The sequence below is a fragment of the Caenorhabditis briggsae genome (genome assembly GCF_000004555.2).
Source record: "Caenorhabditis briggsae complete genome, chrII, whole genome shotgun sequence".
Taxonomy (NCBI): Eukaryota; Metazoa; Nematoda; class Chromadorea; order Rhabditida; family Rhabditidae; genus Caenorhabditis; species Caenorhabditis briggsae.
Window position 1 is genome coordinate 11,513,370 of NC_013486.2, and position 10,610 is coordinate 11,523,979.

At 37.4% G+C, this 10,610-nt stretch overlaps 4 protein-coding genes across 4 annotated transcripts; all 4 read right to left on the reverse strand.

Moving 5' to 3' along the window:
- Positions 1 to 625: 625 nt before the first annotated feature.
- Positions 626 to 1,563, reverse strand: CBG20822 (the record flags this gene model as incomplete). Its single annotated transcript, XM_002631587.1, has 3 exons — positions 626 to 771; positions 990 to 1,427; positions 1,479 to 1,563. 3 exons carry the CDS (start codon positions 1,561 to 1,563, stop codon positions 626 to 628), a joined length of 669 nt encoding a protein of 222 aa, XP_002631633.1.
- Positions 1,564 to 2,424: 861 nt separating this feature from the next.
- CBG20823 lies at positions 2,425 to 4,271 on the reverse strand (the record flags this gene model as incomplete). Its single annotated transcript, XM_002631588.1, has 3 exons — positions 2,425 to 2,570; positions 3,459 to 3,905; positions 4,169 to 4,271. The coding sequence occupies 3 exons, from the start codon at positions 4,269 to 4,271 to the stop codon at positions 2,425 to 2,427; spliced, it is 696 nt and encodes a 231-aa protein (XP_002631634.1).
- A 754-nt stretch (positions 4,272 to 5,025) lies between these two features.
- On the reverse strand, positions 5,026 to 6,538 carry CBG20824 (the record flags this gene model as incomplete). Its single annotated transcript, XM_002631589.1, has 2 exons — positions 5,026 to 5,171; positions 6,139 to 6,538. The coding sequence occupies 2 exons, from the start codon at positions 6,536 to 6,538 to the stop codon at positions 5,026 to 5,028; spliced, it is 546 nt and encodes a 181-aa protein (XP_002631635.1).
- An 846-nt stretch (positions 6,539 to 7,384) lies between these two features.
- CBG20825 lies at positions 7,385 to 10,399 on the reverse strand (the record flags this gene model as incomplete). The annotated part of the gene is made up of 6 exons (XM_045242715.1): positions 7,385 to 7,557; positions 7,606 to 8,079; positions 8,768 to 9,241; positions 9,628 to 9,707; positions 9,869 to 10,042; positions 10,089 to 10,399. The coding sequence occupies 6 exons, from the start codon at positions 10,397 to 10,399 to the stop codon at positions 7,385 to 7,387; spliced, it is 1,686 nt and encodes a 561-aa protein (XP_045097138.1).
- Positions 10,400 to 10,610: the final 211 nt, after the last annotated feature.

Here is a 10,610-nt window from a genome sequence, read left to right on the forward strand (position 1 = left end):
TCTCTTCCAATTGTGTATCTAGTGTGTATGCCATGAATTATAAAACTAAATACAGGGTGGCGCGTAATTACCAGGACTAAAGTTAGTACTAGCATAAAATTTGAGAAAAGCGTTGCACTGGGCTCAAATTTGGAGAGCAAAGACTCTAATAATTCATCAGTTAACTGGTTGAAGTTCAAATTATTCGATCAGCTTTGAGCTGAGCTATCGCTTGTCAAATTTACTTCATCTCATTCATCTTTGGACAATCATAACAACACATAGACTTTAGGAATTGCTTAAAAAATTCAGTAGCTTTGAATCAAACGTAAAATTATATTTGTACTAATTTTCGTGCTTCCAAAATACATGCGTCTAAAGATATACCTGTTTTTATCAGCCCGGGTAGTTGTGCGTCACCAATTTCTAACGTTTGTGGCGGAAAACTTCTGAAAACTTGGATTACTGTAGAGCTAGAGTATATGAAGGCTGTTGGGGTGATAATAAATTTATTAGAAATCATGATGAAAGCCAGACTTATTGTAAAAAGTGAGGGATTAGTTTCACACATCAAATGAGAAGTTTTAGAATAAGAAAATAAGAGGAACCAATTAGAATAAAGGTAGATTACGACTACATTGGCTCATCACATATGCAAAACGATGAAGTTTGTTGGTAAGTTAACAAGCTCTTCTTTATCTATAATGAACAGTTTTTGGCAGAAAGGGCAAGCGATTCCGTATGCCAAGCAGATCTGATTACAGCATGAGAAGCATAATGTGTGTCCACAGTCTGAAAATTGCAATTCTAATTTGAGCTCAATTATCTCGGTTCCTGTGTGAGATGGAAAAAATTTGTCAACTGACATGTTATTTAACATAACGTCACTAATATTTTATAAATTGACAAACTTTTGGTATCTTTCACAAGGACCGAGAGAAATTAGCTCAAACTTGACAGTGTGGGGGGGGGGGGTTCTATTACAGGGTTTACCGAAATTCATGACTCACTGAGAACTTTCGGATTATGTTCCGAAAGATGACTGAATTCTTCAAGACAGATGTTACACAATCTCCACGGCTTCACGTCTCCTTCTACGTTTTCTTGCTTCTCTCGCAGCTTCATTTGTGCGTAGAGCATTCTCTTTCTGTACTCTGACGTCTTCTTCTGTTCATCTTCCAAAAGTTTTCTCGCTGCTTCTCCATTTTCCGTTGTTTCAATTTTCTTCATTTCCACCGTCGTTTTTGTATTTTCCCGTTTCAACGCATCATTTTCAACCATCAGACGCAGACAATTGTTTTCCAAATGCTTATTTTTCAGTTGTTTCGCTTCTAATTTCTCTTCAAGTTTATCAATTTTATCCCTGTACCTAGTCTCCATTTCCTTCTCGCGTCGCTCTGCTTCTTCAAAGTGTCTGGCCTTGTCCTCTGTCTCTCTTCGGTTGTGCTCTTTAACAAAACAGGTGCAAATATATATTAAAATCTAGACACAAAACTCACCATTCACCTGCATCTCCAGCTCCAAAATTCGCCCTCTCAACATCTCGACCTCCATTAAACAAAGATACGTTGTTGGTGATGCCATATCTGGAAATTATTATTCTAATCGTATTGAATTCATTATCGAAGGAAGCATGTATTTCAAACAAATAACAAGTTAAAGTGAGTGTGAAGCAGAATTTTTCCCAGGAGACATTTCCTTCCGTTGCCATGAGTTATCCTATCGATTCGCGAGGGCTCTTTTCACTTGGAGCACTCGTCCAGGAAATTAAGCAAAAAAAAAGAAAGGACAGGAAATACGAAGAGAGCGTGAACTCTGTCATTAGAAGACGCACTTCTCCTGAAGCCGTCGGAAATAGGCACATTGATCTTCACATTAAGGCAAATGGAATAGCCAACGCATGTTAAATTAAATAAAGAAGATATTAGCAGGAAACATGATATAATCTGGCTGTAAAAATTATTATATTTTGTCAGATTAATTCAAAATTGCTAGAAATATATAGAGCTTTAATTTGCACTAAGCATACTGAAAAACCTGTCAAATAAGAGCTTCCACAGTTTGAGCTTATTTTCCATGGCTCTTATGCAAGATATCAAAATTTTGTCAACTAATAAAATGTTTGGGATATTATGATCAACGATTCATCAGTGGACAACTTGTTGGTACCTTTGACAGGCACCGAGATAAGTTGGCCTGAAGTTTAAAGTCTGGACCCTTCTATTAGAGGTTTTACGGTGTTTCTGATGACTTAACAATATCTAAAACGTCTTCTGGATTGAATTCATCTTTATTAAAAATTATTATGAGTTGAATTCAATTATTATTTAAAAACCCATTAGAAACTCGTTCACAATCTTTCTGGGTATAAAATTAATGTCAACATTTGAAATTAATAGCGAGATGAGAGAATTAGAGTTATAGAACGAGCCAAGTGATGAGGATTCACATGTGAAGAACGGCGAAATTTTTTGGAAGAGTATTGATCCGTGATTTCTGGATAATAGTGACTTCTCGATCGAATGGACAATGGACTCCTTCGTCACCAGCCAATCTTTTGATGCATGTTTGGCACAAGGTGTGACCGCAATCTGAAAATAAAAAAGGTCTGAATTCAGAGAACATTAGGATATCTGAATGTTACAATATTTCTGAATTAAAAAAAGGAACCTTGCCCTCTGAAAGCTTGTTTTGATCTACGAGGCGTCTCGGCAAAAGGTGTGATCGATTTTCGAAATTAAGCTTGGTTTTTCAAAAAAAAAACAAGTTCTGGAGATGCTAGGGATTTTATTTTTACCAAAAAATCGAAATTTTGTACTGAAAGTCTTGTTAAATTTACAGAAATTAATTGCGCTTTATACGGTATTGTTTTGGGCACCACTTCGTAAATCGACAGCCCGCGAGCCACCCGCTAGGCTTCCACTTTCCCTGTTTTTCAATTCGACAATAATTATTCTAGTTGAAAGCCATCAACTTTGATGGTTTGAAGATGTACAGTACCTTTCAATAAGGTATACGAAAACATATTTTTCAGTTGCTTGTTGACCATTTCGACCATTTTCATGAGTCTGTGGCTCGGCTGTCAAGTTTTCAATCGTTTAGAAAATTTTGGAGGATGTAATATCTAGATTGGAAACTTTGCATTCACAGAATTTTTTGAAAATTTCTAGTTTTTGAGCTATTTGCCGATTTCTGAAGGACACCTTCCAAAAATTCAATAAATGTAAAGTTTTCAATCTAGGTCTGTTGTATAACCTCCAGAATTTTCCAAGTGATCGGACACTTGAAAGCCGATACTTCTGAAAATGGTTAAAATCAACTGAAAAATACGTTTTTGTATATCTTATGGACATATACTGTGCCTTAATAAGACATGTCATAAGCACGAGAATAGCCCAGGCATTTTTCTAAAACTGTAGCTAAGGATTTTCAGATGTTTTCAATGAAACCTCTTTTTCAGACCCCGTATTGAGACTCACCGAGAACACGAGGCATGTGTAGAGCTCGCTCAGTGTAGTCTTCTCCACAGATTTCACATTGTCTCCATGGTTTCGAGACTCCTTCTTTTCCTTCTTGAATTTCTCGAAGCTCCTTCTGTGCTTTCAACATCTGCTTCCGACTCATTTCTGTCTTTCTACGTTCAGCCTCCACCATCTTATGCGTTTTTTTCTCGTGAAGACAGTCGTTGAGAAAAGCGATTCTCTGTTCTTGTTCCAACTTTGTTCTCATCAAAATTTGCCGTTGCTTCTCGGTTTTTTGAGCTCTGCCCTCCGCGTTTTTCAAACTTTTATTAACCGACTCAATTGACTGTACAATTTGCCTGGTTCGGTTATCAAACTCTCGCCTCATTTCTCGGTATGTCCCCAAAAGTTCGATTCGTCGTTGTTCATTTTCTTGTTGAATATCAGCAACTTGTTTTAGCGCTTCTACAAAAATTTTGTAATTGAATCACCTTAAAACTTGCAATAGAAGGGCCCCCATACTGTCAAGTTTGAGCTCAATTTTCTCGTTTCTCATTAAAGATAGAAAACAGTTGTTAATTGAAAAATTGTTTATCATAACATTATCAAAATTTTCTCAGTGGGCAATTTTTCTATAACTTTTACAGTAACCGAGAAAAAGGTCAAAGTTCGAAGTTAGGGGGCCCTTCTATTACAGGTTTTACGGAATTTCCGAGTTTCTAAAATACCTTTCAATTTTTGCTCCAACTCCTTCTTCTCCTTTGTCAACTTTTGCACTTGATCATTTTTAATTGTTGGTTTTTGAACTTGCTGCTTCTTTCTTGGTGCCATGACTGAAAAAAAAAACTAGTCTAGAAATCTGACAAAGAACATATAAAAAAATGAAAAAATGGAAGCGTTCTTTGAAGTCCAGTGTACAGGATTTTTCCCGGCATGAAGAAAGAATCCCTCCAAAAATGCGATGTAGATCAAAAATCTGGTAGATCAATTTTTAGGAAGAAGGGGTTACTGTAGACTTGATACTTTTCAAAAATTAAATGAAGAGAACTAATCAAGTCATCCGATCCTACAGCGACAACTGGCCTCTCTACTTCGAAGCTCGACGAGGATCACCGGGTTTCGCAGAGGATCAACAAGGAAGACGACGTCGGATGCTTGATGCTGGAAGGAAGATGCTGCCCACTGCCAGGAAGCTTCGGATGCGCTACACATTGCTAATTCTTTTTTTCGAACGCACGAACCTGAATCCAAACTCCGAGTAATATTGGAAAATCTATTGTGACCCCTCATTTAAACTGAAAAGTGTTTTCTCACAATTTCCAGAAGTCTTTTGGAATCTTATCTCAATTTGAAAATCTGTTTTCAGAAAGAAAAGGAAACCTTGAAAAAAAACTATTTATTAAATTACATTAGACTAAGGCAGATAGATAATACAAGAACCGGAAGATACAATTTTTGGGAAACGGGGAAGACAGAGGCGAAATGGCAAAGGCTGCCTTAAAGCCTTATAAGACACAAAATCTACAGAAAACATCTTTGAGATGAGGCAAGTAGAGGGTGGAAAATTAAATTATTATAGAAAATTTTACATTTGCAGAACGGCAAAATTTTTGAGGAGAAGACGCAGGTTTCTTTTTCTACAAATAGTGGTGATACGATCGAATGGACACAATACACCATCTGGGTCGGCCATTTTCCAGAGACATCGGTAGCAGACAGTATGACCACATTCTGCAAAAATTGAGAATTACAGGAATCAATTTACAGTAAAACCTGTAATAGAAGGACTCACACTCAGTTAAGTTCCAGCTCAATTATCTCAATTCTTATCCAAGATACCAAAAATGTGTCAACTGATAAATGACTTATCATAATATCATAGTTGCAAAAGGCCGGCCGGGCCGGGCCGGTAGACGAATTTTCTTGGCCCGGCCCGCCAAAATTCTCGACGGGCCGACCCGCGGGCCGGCCCGGGATTTCGCAACTATGCATAATACCACCAATATTTTATCAGTTCAACAAATTTTGATATCTCTGATAGGATCTGAGAAAAATTGGCTTAAGGTTTACGATTTGGGTGAGCTTCTGTAAGACGAAATAATGTTCTGGCTCTAGTTGATTATTTTGGATTTTAAAAAAATTTGGATTTTGAAAAAAAATTGTGCACAAGATCTTGAGAAACATTAAAGTCCAAAGTTTCCTGACTCTTCTAAAATTCAACGATTTCTTCAAAATCCAAAAAATTTTTAAACTCGAAATTTTCCTTAAAATCGAAAATAACCAGCTAGTAATTTTGTACAATAAAATTGTATATAATTCCCGCAATTTATGTCACATCCGTTTTCCTATTTTTTGATATTTAAGACACTAATTTATGCCCAATTTATGTTTTTGATTTTATCTAACTATAGATTTCCTTATTTGTAGACATAGAAAGTTTCAATTTTAATAAATTCAACTGAATTTACATTTTGTTTTGTTTGTGAAAATGTACTGAAAAAGGGAGGATGAGTAAATGGGATTTACCTGCCGGCGGGAAAGTTCATTCCGGCAAGCTGAAAAAAAAGTTCCCGCCGCTGCCCTGCGGCAGGAACTTCGTTTAACACGCCGGCGGGAACTTTACTCTTGTCTGAGTAGTATGAAAAAAATTACCCCATCGTTCTACGGAAATCTACGGAATCCTTCAAAAATAACTTACCGAGAACCTGAGGACTATGCTCCAACTCTTCTTCATATTCCTCAAAACAGATTCTACATTTTCTCCACGGCTTCAATTCTCCATCTTGCTCTTCTTGTCTTATCAGAATTTCTTTATGTGCTTCCATAATACTTTTATGCAGTACATCCGTCTTCTTATGCTCTTTTTCAATGAACTTCTCTATTTTTTCATCGCTGACACTCGCCTGGAGTCGAAGGATTTTCTGGTCTTTTCTCATAATTTCCAATATTCTTCCTTTCTTTTCTCTTTCCAATTTTATATTTTTATTTGTTGCGAATTCTACATCTTCAGTTAATCTCGCATTCGTGTCTCCAAATTCTCTTCTCAACACATTGATCTTATCCATCAACTCTTCCATCACAACTCGTCGATGCTCCATTTCTTTTAAATTACATTCTCGCATGCACTCATTTTTTCATTTTTCACTTTTCATTTTCTCTCCCAACGTCTTGTACCTTTTTCTCAATCTCTCCAGTTGTGAAACCGGATCAGCTATCTTTGGCTTCTTCTTACCCTAAATTGCTCTTCGAGCCATTTCTGAAACATTAGAAATATGGAAAAAATGCTCCAAATCGATTAATAAGAAAAAAGCGAGGCGTTCCATTCGGTCCAGGACCTTCTTCGCAGAACTTAGCCGTAGAGCGCACTTGTAGTCTGAAGAGAGGGATGCGCCTCGTGCGTTTGTCTACTCTTTCTCTCAGAATCGATTTTTGGGGGAAGCGGACGTAAAGTTTTTCCATTCTGAGTTAGGTTTTTCGAAGGGAATAAAATATGGAAAAGTTGAGAAAACGGTTTCAGAAAATTAAGGGCAAATATTCTATAAATGCATAAAAAGAACCTGAGCCCCTTCAAGAAAAATTTACGAAGAATCAAAGTTTTTTTTTCATTATGGTTGGATCACTAATAACTGCATTTCATACATTTTGTTACACATTTTCCCTCATTTTCTCAAATACGCAAGTTACAGCCAATTCTCAAATCTTCAGCCGCCGTTGGTACGCTTTTCGGCAACCCCGTCTTACCTGTGAATGAAAACTTTCAAAAATTAATCATTTGATTCCTTTATTATAGAAACATTTCTAATGATTATAATTAAATCTGTGATCAATGAATATAAGATTGATATCAGAAAAAAGAGATAGACTTTAAAAGAATAGTGGATTCTGGGTAAGGAGAAGAAAAAGAATATGAACAACTGATGCTTCGGTTGATTCAGAATATTTCATCACATATGAAGGACGGTGAAATTCTTTGGGATCTTGTGCATTTCTGTTGGTAATCCTCTAGTGAATCTGCGATCGAATGGACATCTAACGTTGATAGTATCGATGATGTTTCTGATGATATGATCACCAGCAATTTTCACAAGACATTCTTGACAGAAAGTGTGTCCACAGACTGAAAAAATAAGGATTGTTCAATATTCAAAAAATATTAAAAGCCTACATAGAACTCGAGGAGTTTTGATGCCCGTATCCTGGAACTCCATGTCGCATAGCTCACAGAATCTCCATGGCCTTTTCTCCTGCTCGCTCACTTCTTGGCGTCTGCGAACCACCGCCTGAGCTTCTAACATTTTCTTTTTGTATTTTATGACCAGTTTGTGCTCTTCATTAACAAGTCTTTTAGCTGTTCTTGCATCTGAGCAGGACTTGAAGAGGTTCAAATCTGCGTTCAATTTTAGAGCACGGGCATTCAGCTTGCTGGTAAGGGCTTGACGCCTTTCAAATGCATCCTTGTACCTTTCGCGCCTTGAAATAGCGAGTCCATGAAGACGTTTCTCCAAGTTCAATTTTCGAACCGCTTCTTTTTCTTTTGCTTTCGATTGCGCGGCTTCCACTTTCCATTGCTCGAGTTGTTCCTTTAATTGAACAACCTCTTGATCCTTCTTGTTGACCTTCCGAGCTCTTCTTGGCATCACTGAAAACACATCGACAGAGAAATAGATGTAAACCCAAGAAAACTAAAATCGAGTAAAAACACCCAAAAAAGTCAAAAAATTGGGCCAGAGAAAAATTATTCTCAAAGGATTAGGATCACGAGGCAAGTACTCGGGCGGTGCATAGGACTTAATCCAACAAAGCGCGTTGTTGTCATAGATACATCAACATGTCAGCGTGAGAACTTATCTCTGAATCCCATATCAAAAAAGAAGAAGAGAAGAGAACGAATGCCATGAGGACAGAATTTGAGTAGGGGTTGTCCGGCTAAATGGCTTATACCAAGCATACATGATAAAAGAGCGTCTTTTATTTTAGAAAATACTAATACATAGTTCATGCTGGATTCAGTTTGTATAAAAACTATGCAATCAATCAATAAAAGATAGTTTTTAGAAAAAAAAGAAAATTCTCGGTATGAAAAATGTTGTGATAGGTTCCGGCAAAAAACACTTGATGCTTTGGTTGATTCAGAATACTTCATCACATATGAAGGACGGCGAAATTCTTTGGGAGCTTGTGCATTTCATATCCTCTAGTGCATCTGCTATCGAACGGACATTTAACCTCGATGACATTAGCAATCTTCACAAGACATTCTTGACAGAAAGTGTGTCCACAAACTAAAAATAGAATCGTTATTTATCGAAAAAACAAAGAAAACCTACATAGAACACGAGGAGTTTTGAGCCCTGTATACTGGAATTCCATGTCACATATCTCACAGAATCTCCACGGCTTTTTCTCCTGCTCGCTCACTTCTTGGCGTCTGCGAACCACCGCCTGAGCTTCTAACATCTTCTTTCTGTATTTTATGACCAGTTTGTGCTCTTTATCGATGAGTCTTTTAGCTTCTCTTTCCTTTGATCCTGACTTGAAGAGACTCAAATCTGCGGTCAATTTAAGAATATGGTCATTCAGTTTGTCGACCACAGGTCCACGCCTTTCGATTGCATCTTTGAACCATTTGCACCTTGCTTTAGTGACTCCATGAAGCATTTTCTCCAAGTCCAACATTTGAATCGTTATTCCTTCTTCAGCTTTCGATTTCGCGGCTTCCACTTTCCATTGCTTTAGTTGTTCCTTTAATTGGGCAATCTCTTGATCCTTCTTATCAATTTTCCGAGCTCTTCTTGGCATTACTGAAAACACATCGATAGAGAATTTTAATCCAAAAAAATCGAATGAAAAACGGGCAAAATGGGAAAAATTTTTTTTTTGGCCAGAAAAACATTATTCCCAACGGATTAGGATCACGAGGCAAGTACTCGGGCGGTGCATTCCATGAAGCGCAGGATTTAATCAAACAAAGCGCGTTGTTGTCATAGATACATCAACATGGCAGCGTGGGAACTTATCTCTGAATCCCACATCAAAAAGAAGAAGAAAAGAGAATGAATGCCATGAGGACAGAGTTTGAGTAAGGGTACGGTAGCTAACAGTTTTAGATGTAGCCAAAAGGGATGTCCATGTGAAAACAATGTCCCAGAAGTACGTTCTGACAGAGGATCTAAAAAACGCAACGCACGACCGCAACGCGTCGGATATATCAAAATGGGTGGAGCGAAGTGAAATCTGAGTTCGTTTTTAATCTCAGGACAAAACGAGCTTCAAAATGGTGTTGTGAAATTGAGAAGGTGAACAAAACAGAATGAAGATATGTATGTAGAAGAAAAAGAAATTGGGGACCCCTCTGCATAAGAAAAAATCAGCAATTTTCTGATTTGCTTTTCACTGAATGATCCCATTATAATCATCAATTTATTTACTCAGAAACATGAAAATCGAAATCTGGTTCTCCATTAACCTCAATAAGAACACTATCAGAATCTTTGCAGGATCCAGGTGTACACAAATCACATGATTTCTGGCAGTACTTGATGCGATCGGCGCACTTGTAGAATGAGTTGGTGCAGAATCCATTTTTAACCCAATTGGGGCAACTGAAAAAGGCCTCCATTATTTCTAAAAATTTCTTTAAGAACTTACTTAGTGCTAGAATCATGGCAATTTGGATTGGCAGTTGGTGGTACTGCAGTTGTGGCTCCTGGACACATGTTACAGGTCACTGGACAGAACTGTTTCAACATTGGAATGTATTTAGAGTTGGTACAGTAGCTTTTGAAATTTGTACAATCTGTATTCGGATCATCTTGGCACGGTGCACCGGTAGATGATGTCGGACCAGAAGTCGTCGATGGTCCAGAAGTTGTACTATCGGTAGTTACAGTAGAGGTACCCTCTTGGAAGGATGGTACGAGGGAAACGGCAATGAGAAGAAATATCGTTCGAAAAATCATTGGTTCGAGGGGGGAAAAACTGATATCAACTTTGAAATTTTGCGTTTTTTTGTTGTCATTTATAAGAAGGTTTAATGCGTCAGAAGACGAGAGAATCAGTCTTGAATTACAGATTTTGGGTCTGATAAGGAAGAAATCAGTTGTAAAATGAAATTTTGATTTGCAAAAAAATAATTGCGAAAAATCTGGAAAAAAATTAGCAATTCAGGGA